The 17,422-nt window shown below is 57.3% G+C and overlaps 2 protein-coding genes across 2 annotated transcripts; one reads left to right on the top strand and one right to left on the bottom strand.

Moving 5' to 3' along the window:
- Nucleotides 1-6,725: 6,725 nt before the first annotated feature.
- Nucleotides 6,726-11,255, top strand: LOC134487686 (bone morphogenetic protein 4-like). Its single transcript, XM_063289630.1, has 5 exons — nucleotides 6,726-6,984; nucleotides 8,573-8,715; nucleotides 9,178-9,300; nucleotides 9,545-10,003; nucleotides 10,776-11,255. Exons 1-5 carry the CDS (start codon nucleotides 6,726-6,728, stop codon nucleotides 11,253-11,255), a joined length of 1,464 nt encoding a protein of 487 aa, XP_063145700.1.
- A 2,958-nt stretch (nucleotides 11,256-14,213) lies between these two features.
- LOC134487678 (potassium voltage-gated channel subfamily V member 2-like) lies at nucleotides 14,214-16,711 on the bottom strand. Its single transcript, XM_063289618.1, has 2 exons — nucleotides 15,461-16,711; nucleotides 14,214-14,534 (listed from the first exon to the last, which is right to left on the bottom strand). The coding sequence occupies exons 1-2, from the start codon at nucleotides 16,709-16,711 to the stop codon at nucleotides 14,214-14,216; spliced, it is 1,572 nt and encodes a 523-aa protein (XP_063145688.1).
- Nucleotides 16,712-17,422: the final 711 nt, after the last annotated feature.

Genomic DNA, 17,422 nt, shown 5'->3' with positions numbered 1-17,422 from the left:
CGCAAAGGCGCTTTGGGCACCAGTTTGGAAAGGCGCAGGTTCCCATCTGGAGAGGCCTCTGGGCTGAGGGCTCCCTTTCCTGGTCCCCAGCAGGATCACCTGGCTTTTACCCAGTGCCTGGGGGTTAACTTAGCGTCGTCCTCCCCCCTTGTAGCTGCAGCAGGGGCCCTCGTGATCGCCAGCCAGGTCCAGCCCCCCCCCACTCCGAAGGCTCCTGCCCGCCGGGCTCCCGCTGCGAGCCCAGCCGCCTCCTGGTGCAGGACCGCTTGCTCCGCAAAGGCCCTCAGCAGGTAGAGGTGGTCGAGAGCTGCCAGTGCAGCGCCGGCCTGGGTGGGTGTCTCCAGTCCCCCGCCTTGAAAACCTTCTTTCCCGACTCCCCTCTGGAGCAGACTGTGGACATGGGCAGGTGTGCCGGCCCCCCGCCCTCCGAAGGTGAGCCAGCTCGAGCATCCCAGTGGCTTCCCAGGTGTGTGTGGGGGGGTGGTCCCTTGGGCTGTGCATCTGGCTCAGCCTGCCAAGGTCAGCCTTTTCTAGTTGGGCCCTGGGTGGGTGGGGACCATGGGAGTGGTACTCCCCTGTGGCCCTGGGGTGGGGAGGCCGGTCTGCAAGGGCCAGAGAAGGTGCCTCTCGTATGGAACATTGGAAGACGGGGAGGATGTAAAAGTCCAGCTTCAGTGGGGACTTTCTGCGCCAGACTGTGTCTCTGTCTCAGCCCCACTGTGAAAAACAGAGATTAGATGCACTTTTTTACTTGCACAAAACGTGGTTTTGCCATCTGCCCCAGGGGGAGGGTGGTGGGTGCCTTTTCTTTCCACACGTGCCAAGTGCCAGGGTGAATCTTCTCTCTCTGCTCCGAGGTGGGCCGTCCTGCAGGCCGACGCTGTTCGACACGGTTCTCCTGAAGGTCCCCAACGGGAGCCGTGTGGTCCAGACCCTGGGGGGCTGCCAGTGGCAAGGGGCCTCTTGCTATCGGGTCCCGCACTGGGAGCATTACTCAGGGGTGGTGGTGGATGCCACAGGGAAGAAGCTGGAGCAACACAAGGCCTGGCTGTGCCCCCCCCCAGCCCCTGCCCTGGTGTCTCCCCAAGGGTGCATCCCACAGCATGATGCGCCTGTCCCACAGCTTTGGGTCTCGGGGGTTAGTTTGGAGGAGGAGCAAGAGGTGGGGACCGGATTGGGACTGGATCCAAGGGGTGTCCCTTCTTCTGCTGGTAAATGATCCCATGCACATTGTTTTGAAGGAACCTGGAATCGTTATCCATGCAAAACACGATTGCTCCTTAGGGCAGTTTTGGGCTTTGGGTGACTTACTGGCATGGGGGGCTCTTGCTAAATTTTAGACAAGCGGTGGTCTGCTCATAGCTGCTGGCCATGAACTGGTCTGAACTCCCTTATGCAGGCATGGTCTATCTTTGAAGAGGCACAAACCTCAGCAGAGGCTCTCCTGGCTGGCTGCTGGTGGCTCTGCTGGCCAAGATGCCGGCCAGGAAAAAGGGGCCTCTTTCTCCGTGGGCGGGGCGGGGGGAGGAATGCAGCCTGGGGAAAATGGCAGATTCTTTGAACTTCAGCTGCTCAGTGCAGGGGTTTTGAAGCTGCAACCCTGCACATTGGGAGGGCGAGGAGGGCTGGTGAGAAGGCACAGGGCATAGCCCCTTGATCCTATGCAGCTGGTGCAGAGGTTGGTCCCAGTACTCCAGAGGCATGGTGGCATTTTAAGGGCTAACACGTTTGAATGTTTGACCTCCTAAGGTGTGAGGTCACATCCAGTGGACAGGTAGAAAGGGGGCCTTTCTCATGAGGTGGGTGCCAGCCTAGCCCCCCACTTCCCCAGCAACATTTCCTGAAGCACCCTCGAAAAAAGCCTTTGCTGCAAATGACAGAATGCAGCCAAGGGACTGGACTGAAAGGTGGAGTTGGGGAGTGGATGCTGCAGATGGACACCCTCTCTTGGGTGGGGGTAACACAGACCGGGCCAGCTTCGCTGAAAGAGAGCCCCCCCCCCCCCCCCGCCACCAAGTCAAGGGAAACCAGCCATTTTCTCTGCTCTTTGTTTTGCAAATCTTCCAGGAAATCGACGTGGGTCGGTGCTTAGGACGATGTGGGTCTGGAAGCCGCTGCCCACTGAGGTAAGCCAGCCCGGCTGTGGAGAAGGGGGTACCCAGCTGGGCGGGAGGGAGGGGCAGGGACAGACGGACGGACGGAGGGCAGTGGCAAAGCGTGTTCTCAATGAGCAGTCCATTCTCTGCACAGGCACGCGTGTGTGCCCGCACCCTCCCACCGAGCCATCCCCTCCATTTCCTCCCGGGCTGTGTATTGATGTGCTCGGATTAGGGCCTGTGACAGACGGGCAGAGGGAGGCCTCAAATACCTGCGCATTTCTCAGGGTCTGGAGGTGTCAAGTGAGCCATTACCCCCCTTCAAGTGCCGGGCGGGGAGGGGACACGCTTCCTGGGGGTTCCTGGGTTGCCTTCCTATGGGAACTACAGGAAAGAAATGTGTGGATGCTGCAGATTCAATGTCTGGGGACTGACCGAAACCACAGAGAAGGACGCAAACTGGAGAATTCTTCGAAATGCTCTTTCGATGCCATTTGATTGGTTCTGCTCTCTCTATCATCTGTTTATCTATATCTATCATATCTATCCATCCATCCATTATCTGTTATCGATTGATCATCTATTTTATTTACTTATTTGCCAAATTTGTCACTGCCTATTTCCTCCCACCAGAGGGACTCTATCATCGATCATTGATCACCTCTGTCATCTCTCTCCCTCTATCATGGAAAAGCAGCTCCTGCTTTTTAGACGCATGATTTGTTTTCTTAGCCCCATCTGCCTCGCCTAAATCACCGGCCCAGGACGCCTTCATGGCCCCCCTCCCTCCCACAGTCTGCAGGCCCCCCAGGATTAGGTCTCGGAGGGCAGCCTTGTGCAGGAACCCGCTGAGATTGGTGGAAACGGGGGCGCCACGGTTCCTGCCCGCCCCGGCTCACTGCTCCCGTGTCTCTTCCCACTCCAGGGACCCAGAGTGCCCAGGCACCAGCCGTGGCGGGGCAAGAGCAGCAGCCCGTCACTGCATCCCTCACCGCTATGAGACAGAGACTTTCCAAAGCCAGAAGGGGCAGCTGTGAACCATCTTTGCCATCCGGACTTGCAAATGTGGATCCGAAGGGTGGGGAGCAGCCATGCCCACTCACCTCCGGAGTGAGAAGAAATAGGTGGTGCCAGAGTGGCCTACTTCTCTCCTCCCAAGAGAGCCTGTGCCATATGTAAAAGAGAGGTCGGTGTACAAATAAACTTTACCCACAACTGAAGGGCCGAGCTGGTGGGCTTTGCATCTGGGGCACAGGCCATCCACTGAGCCAAGAGTCCAGGGGGATCTTCAGGACTTTGGCTTGCAACTCCAATCAGACCGGGTTTTCCCTGGGCGGGGGGGCAAGTTGCAAAGTCTGAGGCTGTGGCAGGCTGGCCCTCGCCCTGTCCCGTCCCAGAGCGCCATGGTCCCTCGCAGGCTAACTCAGAGGTGGTCTCTGTTTACACAACCCATTTCTCCAGGTTCCGTTGAGGGCTGATGGCTGCATTTGCAGTGTTCAAAACTTGGTTAGTTCTAGCCAAGTGAGTCAGAAAGTCATGATGGCAGCCCAGAGCGCACAATCACACCCCCACCCCCATATATGCATTGCCTGGTTTTGGAAATCTCTGTTTGGTTTTTGGGGCGCTGAGATTTTAAAAACGTTTGGGCTGGAAATGGCCAGGAGGTCAGACCTGGGACTGCCTTCTGCAGCAAAATTAAGTCTGTCTTCACACACCAGGCACACCAGCTGCCTGGGGGCCATGCTCTAACCCTGATTAGCTTTAACCTTGGTTGGCCCAGAAAGTGGCCTAGATGGGCAATTTCTGCTTGGCTTAGTATCTGTGGAGAACCCTGAAAATGTGTTATTCAGGAACCAGGTTCTGTGGTGCAAAGGCAGCGTGTGGCCCTTCAGGAGGAATCAGTTTCTTCTGGGATCCCAGTTCACCCCTCAGGGAGTCCCCATCACTTCTGAATATAGCAGGAAAAACTCCTATATTTTCACCCACCACAAGGAAAGGGCCAGGTTAGGGGCAGATCATCATGGAGACTATCTATGGGTTGCTAAGAGTTCACAATGACTTCGTGGCACATAATTGTCAACATCATCAATTTTACATTTTAGTTGATTTATTTTCTTATTTTATTTTAATAGGCTTATATGCTGCTCTAATTGGCTTGGAGCAGCTAAGTTGCCTATCCTATGCAAATAAGATTAAAATAACAAAAATGATCGGCAATAAATGCCATTCCTGTGCCGTGCCATGCCAGCCACAAGGAATCCCTCTCCAAGCCCTGGGGGAATATCTAGGTTTTCAATGCTTTCCTGCTTCCCACTCACGTTAGGGCATGGAGGGGGGACATATTAATGGGGGTGGGGGAGCAACCTCAAGGTGCTCCTTCCTTCCCAAGTTCTCCAGGATGGAGGTCTGAGATTGGCAGTGGGGGGGTCGTGGATCGCAGCAAGCGTGCCAGGATGTTTTTGCACCGTTGCACCTGCCCATTTGGAAGTCTGTTCAGAACATTGCCCCCCACCCCCCCAGGAATGAGTATAAGGCCGGCTTATACACTCTCCCAGGACACCCAATGCCTGCTAGGCAGGACTGTCTCCATCACACCCACCCAACACGTCCTGTGGGGGTCCTGCAGGCCAAGTGAAAGAGGGTGGCCCTCCCGAGTGAGTCTTCCACCACCGGTCGGGACTCAGCCAGGCAGTGAGCAGGGCTGCCTCTTTCCTGTGGGGGCAGCTTAGCCCCCAGGGAGGGAATCAGCCTGTTTTGGGGGTCCTCCTTGTCAGATGGCCTGTCTTTCCTATTTGGTCCAATGGGACGATTTGGGAAGAGATATTAGCAGTTGGAGCTCTGCCATGGAGGGGTGGAAATGGAATAATTTTCCTAAAATAAGATCTCCCTTCCTGATCTGTTGGGAGATTAAACATCCAGAAACTTGAAAAGAAGGAAACGTTGGTGGCCGTTGGGAATAGAAACCGGGCCTTTGATCCAGGGCCAAATGACGTCTTTTTGGGGGGGGAGTTCAGGCACAGCCGTTCCTTCTTGGAGAAGCTGTGTGGATGGGGAGGCGGCGACCCTGGACTGGAATCCGCCCTGCCCTTTGCGGAGGTGGGCATGGTTTGGGTTGAGGACCAGTGGTGCAAAGGATGACAATGAAATGGGGAGATGTGGGAATCGTTTTGATGGATTGTAATTTATTAAATTTCTAAGGCTGCCCATTTCAAAAGGACCCTGAGTCGCATACCTAGTTGAAAACTGATAAAAAAAGAACATCTATAAAAAAAAAAAAGTTGACACGGGAGGACTTGCCATAGCCCACATGACACGAGCGCCGCTGAGGATCCCATCTGGTCCTGTGAGAAAAACCGGGCTTTAAGGATTTTTCAGAAATAAAACTGGTTGGGGGCCATGCGAACCTTGGGGGGATGCTGAGGGTGGGGCAGTGACAGAGGAGGCCCACTTCCTGGGTCCCACCGAGGACGTGGCCTGACTGATGGGACCAGGAACTTCCATGGGTGAGGAGCACTTGGACCCCTCTGTGCGAAGGGGGGTCTGTGGAGGTCACAAGAGCACCCAGTTGTGTGAGGTGCTGCAGAGCAGGCACTCCGCTTGGTGCAAAGCCGCGTGCGGGGCACCGTCACAGACCTGAAGAACTAAGACAGGGAGGGCTGGGCAGGGAAGCCAAGGTGGTGGATGCAGAAGGGGGCATCTCTCTGGGTTCCTACGATCCTTTCCTCAGGACCAGGAAAGGGGCGAAGCAACTCAGGGCAGGGGGGGAGGGGTGCTTTGCGAAGTTTCCAGGCAGGGCATTAGGCTCTATGGGCCCAGGACCTCATGGGTGCAGGAGGAGGGCCCTTTTGGGTGGAAGCGTTTGAGCCAGTGAAACTCATGAGGACTAGAATCGTGCTTTGCTGTTTAGAAAGGCCCTTAGCACGCCAGCAGAACGCTGTTTGGCCTGGAGGGGGGCTCGGCCAGAGCGCCTGCCCTCTCCCACACCTCCAGCAAGGCTGCTGCCAGAGAAGTCCCCTCTGTGAGGAGGCCCAACCTTTGGGGCCACTCGCATCTGGTGTCCTGGGAGCCCCATCCCCTGGAGGGGCCCAGGGGTGCATGGCAGCCCAGGGCCACCGTTTGGTGTGAAGGGCACCCCTTTGCAGCCAGTCTTGCTGAGGCTGCCTCCCTCTCCCCCACCCTGCTTGGCCCAGGGCTCTTAGCCCAAAGCCTCATAATTCCTGCCTGCAAATGGCCCCCGCTGTTCCCCATTAGATGCCGTTAGCCCCCTGCGGAGAGCCATCTCACCTGGCTGCCAGCCCTGGACCCTGGATAAACTTTGGAGAGGTTGGCGGGGGGGGGGGGGATCCTCCCCACTCCTTCCTGCCAAGGCAGGCTCAGCCGGACCCACAAACAGCCTGCCGCCCTTCTGGAGGGGGGGTCCCTCCAAGAGGAATCCACAGCCCTCCCAACTTGTGTACTGAGCCGATGGGCCGTCTTGGCACCTTGTTAGCACGTCCATTAATTCTGTGCCCTTCCCTGATGGCCCATTAGCATCGGGACTTCTGGCCACCCCAGGACTCCTCAGCAGGTATAAAGGCGGCCTCTGCCAGCCTGAGGAGCTAGTCCTCTTGAGGAATCCCAACACCAGAGATGCTGTTCCTGCCACTGCTGCTGCTGCTGGCCTGGGCACCTGCTCGCCCCGCCAGGCCCACTGAAGACACCCGGGACCAGGCCCTGAAGAAGCTGCTGGAGGTCTTTGGCATCGAGGACCCTCCTCGCACCCCCCTGTACTTCAAGGAGCCCCCCCAGTACATGGTGGACCTCTACAACTCTGTGGCTGGGGCCGATGGGGTCACCAAGGACCCCGACCTCTTGGAAGGCAACACCGTGCGCAGCTTCCTGGACCGGAGTGAGTCCCTTGCGGGGGGGACTGTTTGGCTGCTGGAGGGGGGTGCCTGGGGGGAGCTGCCTTCCCCCAGGAGGGCTCAGAAAGCAGGGGGGGGGGGTCCGTTAATTTCAAGGAACTGGGGGGGAATAGACCCTCCCACTTGTATCGAGGCAGTCAACAGAGAGCGGGGGAGGGGCAGGCAACAAAGAAGGGTCCGGCCCCCTCTTCCCCATGGCTGGAGCTGCAGAGGTTTCTGACAGGGATGCCTGAGGCCATCTGGGAGGGCCTGATGCCCCGGTCTTGGTCTGGCAACCTGCCCTCCCCCCCAGTCCAGCCGATGCCCTTTCAACTGGGCTGGGGTCCCGAGACCTCCCGGTCCCCTTTCTGGGTTCGGCTCTACCAATGTGGGGCCCCCTCAAAGAGCATCTTTGGACCCAGATGTGAAATGGCATCTCTTTGGACAAGCTGGCAGAGCTGGTACAATGCCACCTCCTTGGTCCTCTAATGCCAGAGGCCAATAGGGTGGGGTGGGGCATGCAGTGGAGGATCTGTTGTGCTGATGGGTGAGTTGCCACTTTGCCCCCAGAGCTAGTAACCCGCAAAAGATCACCAAAAACCTGATGCTGTGTGTGTGTGTGTGTATGTGTGTACAGAAGTGGGCAGTGGATTCTCCCTCCAATGCCAGATGCAGATGTTACTTCTGGCCTCAGATTTAACTGTGCCATTTGAGAAGGAAGTGGGTCGTCCAAACAGACTCACTTTCTGCCTTGAAATTGCCTCTGCCCCCCTCCGTCCAACATGTATGCTAACAGGTGCCCCCCCCCCGCCCCAATAGCAGAGAAAACCACTGAGAAGAAGGAAAGTTTCGGGATGGCAGTTTAAACATTCAGATGGAAGTCAGCATTAACTTTCAATCCGTTTAATTTTCAATAAAGCCAAGTTTTTATTTATTTTTCATTCCCAAGGGTGGGCAGAATATTTTTTCTTTAGTCTCCCCCACCTCAGTTGTGAATATTAGTTGAAGATCTTTTTCACTTGTCTTTTTTCACTTCTCAAGGATGGGTGGTTTTTTGGGGGGTGGGCTCTGTAAATTGGCTTCTGTGGGACACCCTAAAGATTGGAAAGTTTTGGCTAGAATCAGCCACTCCCAAGGTGTGCAGGAATCTCTGATGGTTTAAAAGGAAGGATTACTAATTTCTTCATTCACAACATGGCTGGCTGGGGAATTCTGGGAGCTGAAGTCCACACATCTTAAAGCGGCCCAGGTTGAAAAACACTGAGCCTGCCCCAATTTAACTGACTATGGACTCCACCCCCCCCTGCAAGGCAAAATTACCAGCATACCTTAAGAGTTAAATGGGAAACATTTGGGTGCCGATGAGGTCATGTCCTGCCTGCAGGCACAGCTGAGGTCTGTGCCGATGTCCAGCTGGAAGGGGGTCAGTCCAGGGCACCTGACCTTGGGAGCTGTGGGCTGCGCAAGCGTTCCCAGAGCCCTTCCCCATTCGTGGGGGCGGCTGAGGCTGTCGGGAACTGCGGCTGAGCATTCCCAACTTGCCGCACAGTCCCGGGGCTCAGGGCCAACAGCCTCCCTCTGCTCCCACTTCAGCTCACAGTGACCAGACGCACCTGCAGTTCCTCCTCTCCAGCGTGGCCAAGAACGAGCTTGTGCTGACGGCCGAGCTGCACCTATTCAAGCTGCGGGGCAGGATGCCTGAGGGGGCCCTCCTCCAGAGGCAGCACTTTTGCCAGGTGAGCGTGCCCAAGGGCTTGCTCTGCCCGTGCTCAGAGGCACCCTTGACTTCTCCCATGCCTCACAAAGCAGGGCCCTGGCAGCAAGGGGAAGGGGTCCCGACCACCGCTCATCCCCCCAGGCCTTGGCTCGCATGCCACCCTGATCGCTAGAGCTGCAAGAAGTGGGCAGCGGCATCCCAGAGCGGCTGCCCCTCTCCCTCTTGCCCCACATTTGACTCCAGTTGCTTCTTGTGGGCAACCGATCTCTAAGTCCCCGGCCTCCTTCTTCATGACTAACCCTAACCCTGGGGCAGGATCTGTTCCTCTCACCAGGAGGGGCCAAGAAGAAGCCACCAAGCAGGCCTGGTCCCCAAAGGTAGACTGCCACTGAAAATGGAGGCTCCTCTTTTGGCTGAAGGGCTGCAGGGCAGAGAAGCCACCCTCTTGGGCTTCGGCTAATTCTCCCCTTGCCCCCCCCAGGTAAGCATTTATCAGGTGCTGGACAAGGAGACCCCGGAGGCCCCCGAGGGGAAGAAGCTGCTCTCGGCGCGGCTGCTGGCCCTGCACGGCTTTGGCTGGGAGGTCTTCCCCATTACGCAGGCGGTGAGTGCTGCCCCTCTGGTGTGCTTCCAGTTCCTCAAGCAAAGGGGGGTGGCTGGGGGGTCTTCAGTGGTTTTCCAGCAGCAACGGGCCTTTGCGTTTGGCCTGGAGGCGTGGGGGGCTGCACCCGCCCCTCCCCACCTGACCAATACAGGGGCTTGTGGTGAGCAGGGGCTTGGCTCACTCACTCAAGCCCTGCAGGGTGCAGGTGGCCAGCCTCTCCTGATGCCCGGATGCTCTCTTCCAGGTCCGTGACTGGGTGGCAGAAGAGAACAGCAACCAGGGTTTGCTGGTGATGGTGCAGGGCCTCGGCAGGGCGCCCCTGGACTCTGGCGCCGTGCAGTTTGCCATGGGCAGGGATCATCATGCCAGCAAGAAGCCCATGCTGGTCTTGTTCACAGACGACGGGCGGCGGGTGGCCACGCTACCCAGTGGCTTGCTCGGTGAGGATGCAGGAAGCAGCTCCTTCGAGCGGGGCAGGAGGGCTGAGGGCAGAACCATGCGCCTTGACCGGATTGCTGGCGATGGGGCCAGCAAGGGCAGAGCCTGGACCCTTTTCGGGCACAGCTCAGCGTGGCTTCCAAGGAGCTTCTTCTCAGGGCAGCAAAGGTCCCTGTTTCGCTCTGGGAAACGGCTGGGGTCCCAGCAGGCTTGTGCGCCGTGCAAGAGGGAGCCCTGTTACTCTACAGGAGCTGAAGTGCAGAAGGTTGGGGGGGGGGGGCTTTTCCCTTCAGATGCAGGAAGTCGGCTTGATGGGTGTAAGGTGAAGTGCAGGCCATGATGGCCTTTTCTCCTCGTCCCCTCCAGAAACCCCGAGGGGTTCACGTGCCTTTGCTTTCTGAGATGCAAACATGGGCCATTTTCAGACGACCATGTGGGGGGAGGGCAGCCAAGATGGCCAGTGGGGAGAGAAGCCGGGGGACCGGCTGAGCACCATCTCAAGGACAGTGGCATTCCCCATCCTGCAGATTCAGGGGGGGGGGTGTCCCTTGCCCTGTCCTCCACTGAGAAGGCAGCGCTGTCCCCCCTCGCCTCCCTTTTCACCTCCTTCCAAGCTTGGAGAAGCCCCAGGTTGCCATTTCCCTCTGAGTGGCCTCCAAAATGGGGAAACACAGCAAGATTTGGTTCTGGTTCTGCTGCCTTGCTTGGGAGGGGGAGAGTGACAGCCCCACCTGGGGATGGCTGACACTGTAGCACCCCTTAGTGACTGTGTTCCATCTCCACTTGGATTTTACATTCATTTTTTATTTACATTTCAATGGTAAATTAGGTGGTTGTGTTTTTAGTGTTATTTTATTGTAAACTGCCCAGAGTCCCCCACTGGGGGAGATGGGTGGTGACATACATTCAATAAACAAACAGACAAATAAATAAGTAAGATGGGCCCTCCATCCGCTGGACACGAACAAGCAGGTGTTTTCGGGAGGGGGGCGTCACCTCCCTTAGGAAGTCACCCCACTTTGCTCCTGAAGCTGTAGCTAAGCCCGGCCTCGCGGCAGGTGCAGAAGGGCCGAGGGCCAGACGGGGACGTGAGTGCCTTCTCTGCCTCTTTCCACCCCGCAGATTTGCCCCTCCACAGCGCTGCCCTTCCTGAGCCCGCCTTCAACCGGAGCCGGGCCCCTCGCTCAGCGGAGATCCCCCTGCCCTGCCAGCGGCACTCGCTCTCAGTGGACTTTGAGGAGATCGGCTGGTCCGGCTGGATCATCTCCCCCCGCGGCTACAACGCCTACCACTGCAAGGGCTCCTGCCCGTTCCCGCTGGGCGAGAGCATGCGGCCGACCAACCACGCCACCGTCCAGTCCATCATCCACGCCCTGAAGCTCAGCCAGGAGGTCAGCAGCCCCTGCTGTGTCCCGGACAAGCTCTTCTCCATCAACCTGCTCTACTTTGATGATGACGAGAACGTGGTGCTGAAGCAGTACGATGGCATGGTGGCAGGTAGCTGCGGCTGCCACTGAGCCTCGGGGACGGCGGGAGCTTGGCACGGTGGCACACCCCTGCCCCTTCTGCAGGCTGGATCCAGAGGGAGAACCTGACTTGGTCCCACAGAGCATTCCTGCAACTTGGCGTAGCGGGGAGACTTTTTTAATGGGGGGAGCAGCATGGTGGTAGCATCCTAACCCCCCGCCCCCCATACAGGAATTTTTCACCCTAAACTGACAACCAGGCGATATCACAAGTTTTCTGCCTTGTGGAGGGAACCAGTGACGGTTGTTAGAACTGCTGCTCTTTCAGCCATTGCTGCCTTTGAGTTCGATCTCTGTCCTTGACTTCCAGACACCCGATCTCTGAGTTGAGGACAGGTCTTGATTTTAGCAGCTCACCGGATCAAAAGAAGCCAGGCTGGACTCCCTCTCTGTTTCTGGAAGAACAAAAGACTAGCAACAGATGACAGCAGACTCAGAGCAGCCAAAGCTTGCTTAATTTATGGAACTCTCTGCCACAAGGCAGAAAGTTGCCTGCCAACTTAAAATGATTTAAAAGAGGCGAGACACATTCATGGAAGAGCGAGGCTAGCTAGCTGCAGCGCCACTAGTTTTAAAAGGAGAGGGAAGTATGGGTAAGTGTCATGGTAAATAAGTCAAGCCTCCCTGCTCTGCAGCAGTCTACCTTCGAATAGCAAATGGTTGGGACAAAGTAGGGAAGAGCTTTGACTTCCATGTCCCGCCTGTGGGCTTCTCAAAGGAATCTAGTTGTTCAGAATTGGGATGTTGCTCTGGACACCCCCCTCTCCGTGTACCTGGGAAGAAAAGTCAGGGCGGGTTTGAGTTGCACCAAGCTCCATTGTGCCGCTGCACACGCACCCCTGCAGAATGTACCATACTGTAGATATCCAAAGTGTTAATTTATATATATAAATGTGTGTGTATATATATATATGACAAGCTCCCTGGGCACAGAGACTTGTAAATATTGAACGTCCTTATTGTTGTAATTATTAATTTGCCAAGCACCCTCTTGCGAGGGAGTGCTGTCCAAACATTAAAAGCCAAGCCACCTTTCACGCTCTGGGTGGTCCTGCTGTTCGTACAGCCGAGGAGGCTGCCAGGCTTTGGGGCTCAAAAGGGGTGGCAGCAGAGAGCGACAGGTCCATTTGCCAACACGCAAGGCAGAGTTGCAAAAGGCTTTTGCGCCTCGGTTCAGCAGCGCAAAAGTCTTGGGCTTGGGTGGCTGCGTCTTGCACGCTTAGGGGGCTCTGGGCTTCCCCTCATCTGCCGAGGAAGCAGGTGTAGTCCAGAGAAAGCCAACAGGGCTGCAGGTCCTCCCCCCTTCTTACACTGAAGGCCTGGGCCTGGGAGGAGGAACCCGTGGGGTCCGAAGGCTTGCTCTCTGGGCGCGCACAGGGGTTGGCGTTACTCTTGGCTCAAGGGGTACCAGCGGACGGCATTTTGTCAGAACGCAGCAGCATGTCTTTGTTTAAACTAAAAATCGGAAGGTGTAGCAGGAAGCCATGGAAACAGAGGTGCTGGAGGAAATGGGGCATTAAACAAATGCTTTGCTTCCGCAGACATCTGGTGCCCCTGGGAGAGCTGGGGTAGATCTCGCCTGATGGCCCAGAAGCTGATCCCATGGCAGGGTGTGGCTGGGAAGGGGCAAGGTCCCTGCCTTGCAGGAGGGCTGGAGGGGCGCTCCTGAGATCAGCTCACTCTAGTGGGAAGGACTGATTCGACCTTCTGGATCAGGAGCGGTGATCCCTGCCAACGTAGCTCTCTGCCGAGCCACCAGGCTGGAGGGACAGCCAAGCGCAAGGTTCTCCCCGGTCCCCATCTCCTTTCTGGCCCACTTGAGTCACTTCATTTCCTGATTCTCCGTGAGTAAGGTGGCCCGTCCTAAAGGCTCCTTGGGCTGAGCCGAGCAGGACCGTCCCTTACAAAGACCTGCAGGGCTTCCCTTACTGCATGATTGCCACGACAAAGTTGGTTTATTGGTTTATTTCTTCAGCTTACATGACCACTCATCTCTTGCTCATCTAGCGGCTCTTACAAAATTGGCCGTAAGCATAGACTGGTGTTTTTCAACCTTGGCCACTTTAAGATGTGTGGACTTCAACTTGGAATTCCCCAGCCAGCCGTGCTGTCTTCAGGGCCAACTCTCTCTGGGTCAGCATCCCACAATCTCACCCCACCTCCCTCTCCTTTAGGGTAATTCTGCCCATCTTCCCTTGGGCGTATGGTGGTGGAATACAAATGAAATGAGGGCCGCGTTCTCAGGGCGGGAGGGCCCCGACAAGGCTGCGCGGGCACTGGGAGAAGGGCGGGTCTCCAAGCAGCTCCACCAGCCAAGCCAAGCCAAGCCAAGCCAAGCCAAGCCAAGCCAAGCCAAGCCAAGCCAAGCCAAGCCAAGCCAAGCCAAGCCAAGCCAGGCCTGGCACCCAAGGGCAGACCAAAGGCCAGTCGGACGGGGAGCCTGCGAGTGGTTCTGCCCCCAAGGTTTTTGCCCAGCTGCCTGCTGCTCACAAGCCAGCCAACTGCCTTCTACCTTGCTTGGGGTGGCCAGGTAAAACCAAGGACAGGCGGGCCCCTCCTTTCAGAGGTTCACTTGGGCATCAGCCCCTTGCCAGCAAGTTTTGGCATCCCAAGTTTGGCTTCAGAACGCCAGGCAGCCCCGAGATACCGAGAGGCCTGCAGAAGATGCTGGGCTCACAGACAGGTTTACGGCAGGCAGCTCAGCTCTAGTATTAGAAGACAGGTGGAGGAGAGGCGGGGAGACTCTGCCTGCCCTCTCAGCCACCTTGGCATCTGCAGTAAAAGGAGGCCGAGTGTGGCGGAGCAGGGAGGGCCTGCTTGCCAACTGTCCCAGGTCTGAGGGAGCAGACGTGGCCGTGGCCAGCCCGACACGAATGCAGGGGACCCAGGTGGTCCTGACAGGACCCGAGGTGTGGCTAGCGGGGGGGGGGACGAGTGGGGGGCAGGCTGCTATTGGCGGGGAGCGCAGCCTTGGTCTGAACCCGGGGGCAAGGCGGGCTGGCTGCCCAGGGAGCTGTCCGGGCCACAGCATTTGCCAAATTTCCTCCAGACCCTCCTGCTCAGGCCGTGTTCCCTGGAGCGCTTGAGGGCCACCATGGCCTTGTCCTCGTGAGACTTGAGCTTGGCGTAATAGTCAGAGAACCTGTTGTACAGGATGGAGATGGGCATCCCGTTGAGGATGATGCCGAAGGCGATGCATCCGAAGGCGACCATCCTGCCCAGAAGCGTGTCTGGCACTGTGTCCCCGTAGCCCACCGTGGAGAGGCTTACCTGGGGGGGAGGAGGAGGAGAAAAAGTCGGGAGGAAAGAAGAGCCACACCAGACGTCCTGCTGGTGTGGAGCAGGCTGCGGAGCAGACAGGCCCACTTTTAGCCTCTCAGCTTGTTCCCAAAGCTTCCTTCACCCCACCTGCGTGAGGCTCCTGGCAGGGGCCACAGGTGAGGTCTGCCCACGCTGGGGGGAGCAGGTTCTCTCTTGGTGGGGCTTCCACAGGGGAGGCGCTCGGGCACCCCCGGAGAGCTTCTGGGGTGAGAAGAGCTCAGGGCCAGAGGAAAACCCAGCAGGTGGTCTCTGAGGCTCCCGGGTGAGGGAAGAAACCTGCTCAGCCTGCATTCCCAGTGCCAGTTTCAAGGGCCTTGGGTGGCAGGGATGCCAGAGGCTTTCCTCTGCCAGGAGCACCACAGCCATTAGAGGCAACCCTGGGCTGCAGAAGCCAACGGTCCAGTGTGGTCGCTGGTAGCCTCAAAGCGATGGGGGCTCATTTCAGTGTAGCTGGCATGCCTGTTCCGAGTATCTGAGATGCGGCTGCTTCCAGCCTGGCAGAGTTACTGGCAGCCAGCAGAGGCAGCCTCATGCCTGGTGGGGGAGGGGCCCGGCTTCAACCCAGGCAGGAAAGGAATCTTAGCAGAGGGAGAAACCAGTTTTGCCTGCGTGCGGTCCCCTTTCAGTCCCCAGCAGCCGGGAAAGACCCCGCTGGGAATCCTAGGGAACGATCTGCTGGTTTTCAAGCGACGGCTGCCCCCAGTCAAAGCCCGATCTGCACTACCACCACTGCCTGGGTAACTCCTGGGAAGCAGGTGCCAGAGACTTACTAAAAGTCGCTCGTGGGTCTGACTGGGCCACTAGCTCGAGAGGAGGCTGCCCTCAGCTGGACTCCTTGTGTGTGTGTGTGTGGGGGGGGGGACGGGGAGACTTACTGCTGCCCACCACCAGGCATCAGGGATGCTGGTGAAGTTGGTGCCAGGGACGTCGTGCTCGACGGAGTGCATGAGGGCGGAGAAGGTGAAGACACCCATGGCGATGAAGAGGAGGAGGCAGCAGACGGGCTGGCAGCACTGCCGGAGGGTGAAGCCGAAGGCCCTCAGCCCGGTGGAGTGCCGGGCCAGCTTGAGGATGCGGAAGATGCGCAGGAGTTTTATCAGCTTGAGGATCTTCCCCAGCTTCCCAACGTTCTGCATCTTATGGAGTTCCTCATGATCCTCAGAGTCCCCCTCGCCCAGGAACTCAAAGAAGACCTGGACGTAGAAGGGCAGGATGGCTACCAAGTCCACAGCACTGAAGGCTGCCCGGAAGAACTGCCGCGGGGTGGAGGAGGAGACCAGCCGCATGAGGTACTCCAGAGTGAAGAAGACGGCACACACGGTCTCCAGGAGCCCCATGCACCGCTTGCTGCTCTGGTGCTGCATCTCCTCCACTGTGCTGAGCGTCATCCCCACAATGGACAGGAGGACGAAGAAGCTGGACAAGATGGCGGTAACTTTAGCCAGGACCGAGGAGTAGGGGTTCTCGATCAAACTCCAGACCGCCTTCCGGAACTGGCCCAGAAACTTGCCCTCAAAATGTTCTTCCCTCTCAACGGACTCCAGTTCAGCCCGCAGCTCCAGCTGGATCTTCAGGTGCTCAGCCATCTCGTCCTGCTTCTCTTCCAAGAGGACCCGGCAGCACCGCTGGGCGTATTTCAGGGGGATGCCCCAATACTCAATCTCCTCCAGGAAGCTGGCTGGACACAGCTCGCCCACGACCCACAGGACGCCGCTGTGATAGAAGCGGAACACGTAGTGGAAGGTCAGGGGGTTGCGGTCAAAGAAATACTCGCTCGTCAGCACACAGTAGTCGTCGCACAGTTCCAGCCTCTTCGCGGGATCTGCGCAGGTGGCCAGTCGCCCAATCCTGGTGATGGGGTACTTGGCGGCCGCCCTACAAGCCATGCGGAAACACTCTCCTCCAACGTTGAGGGTCAAGAAAGACGGGCTCCGTCGGTGCGGGATCCCCCTGCTGCCTCGGGTCCGGTCGGCCAAGTCGTGCACGGAATGCCACGGCTTGACCAGCTTTTCCTGAGAGAAGGGGATGAAGGTGTCCGCATCTGTGGGAGTCCTGTGGCACTTCCGACAGTCCCCGATTTTCACGCTGGCAGAGAGGCTTCCGCGCCTCTGCACAGCGTGTCTCATGGCAGTCCAATGGTCCCTCAACCACCACTATCGGGGGACGGTGCGCTTAGGGGAATTAAGATTCTGCCCTGTTGATGGCTGGGTACGATCCAGACGCCTCTTGGCGGCTCTGAACGGCCTGGTTCGAGCTCATGGGCCACCAACCAGCTTCTCAGCGCTGGGACTGGATGTGTCTGGAAGCAGCTATTCTTGAACTTCTTACGGCATTAATCGGATTATGGTTTTAAGATGTCAACCTACGATGCTAATCTGGAAGGTTGGGCTGGGCCGCTCTGGTCTCAGTAGTAGTAAACTATTCAGATTTTTTAAAATGTGATGTTTAAGGTGCCTCAAGACACTTCATATGCTCAAATAAGGTGATGGTTTTGTCTGGGCTCCCAAGCTAAGTGGGGCTGGATCTGATTAGTCCTTGGATGGGAGACCATCAGGACATCCCAGGGTGGCAGACTAGTTGGGACTCAAAAAAATCCCACAAAATAGCAGGATCAAATCATTTCCATACTGCTGCCAAGAAAACGGTGTGGATGTGTCCATATGGGAACAAGGAGCTGAGCTGGAGTAGGAGATTCTTAGTACACATTTGCAGCATTTGTGGTATGATAGCTTTAAATTCTATGTTTCACCTAACTAAGAGCTCTTGGAGACCCAAGGAGGACATGCGCACAGTGTCCTCAGCTGACCCAGCAACTCATACGTACAACCAATGCATGG

This window comes from Candoia aspera, chromosome 1, assembly GCF_035149785.1.
Source record: "Candoia aspera isolate rCanAsp1 chromosome 1, rCanAsp1.hap2, whole genome shotgun sequence".
Classification (NCBI taxonomy): domain Eukaryota; kingdom Metazoa; phylum Chordata; class Lepidosauria; order Squamata; family Boidae; genus Candoia; species Candoia aspera.
Note: the sequence above shows the minus strand (reverse complement) of the source record. Positions and strands in the feature narration are given on the sequence as shown.

Coding starts and splice junctions, on each gene's coding strand:
- LOC134487686 (XM_063289630.1), top strand. CDS start 6,726: ATGCTGTTCCTGCCACTGCTGCTGCTGCTGGCCTGGGCACCTGCTCGC. Junction 9,301..9,544: donor TCTTCCCCATTACGCAGGCG/GTGAGTGCTGCC, acceptor GCTCTCTTCCAG/GTCCGTGACTGGGTGGCAGA. Junction 10,004..10,775: donor CAGGAGCTGAAGTGCAGAAG/GTTGGGGGGGGG, acceptor CTGAAGCTGTAG/CTAAGCCCGGCCTCGCGGCA.
- LOC134487678 (XM_063289618.1), bottom strand. CDS start 16,711: ATGAGACACGCTGTGCAGAGGCGCGGAAGCCTCTCTGCCAGCGTGAAA. Junction 14,535..15,460: donor ATGCCTGGTGGTGGGCAGCA/GTAAGTCTCCCC, acceptor CCTCCCCCCCAG/GTAAGCCTCTCCACGGTGGG.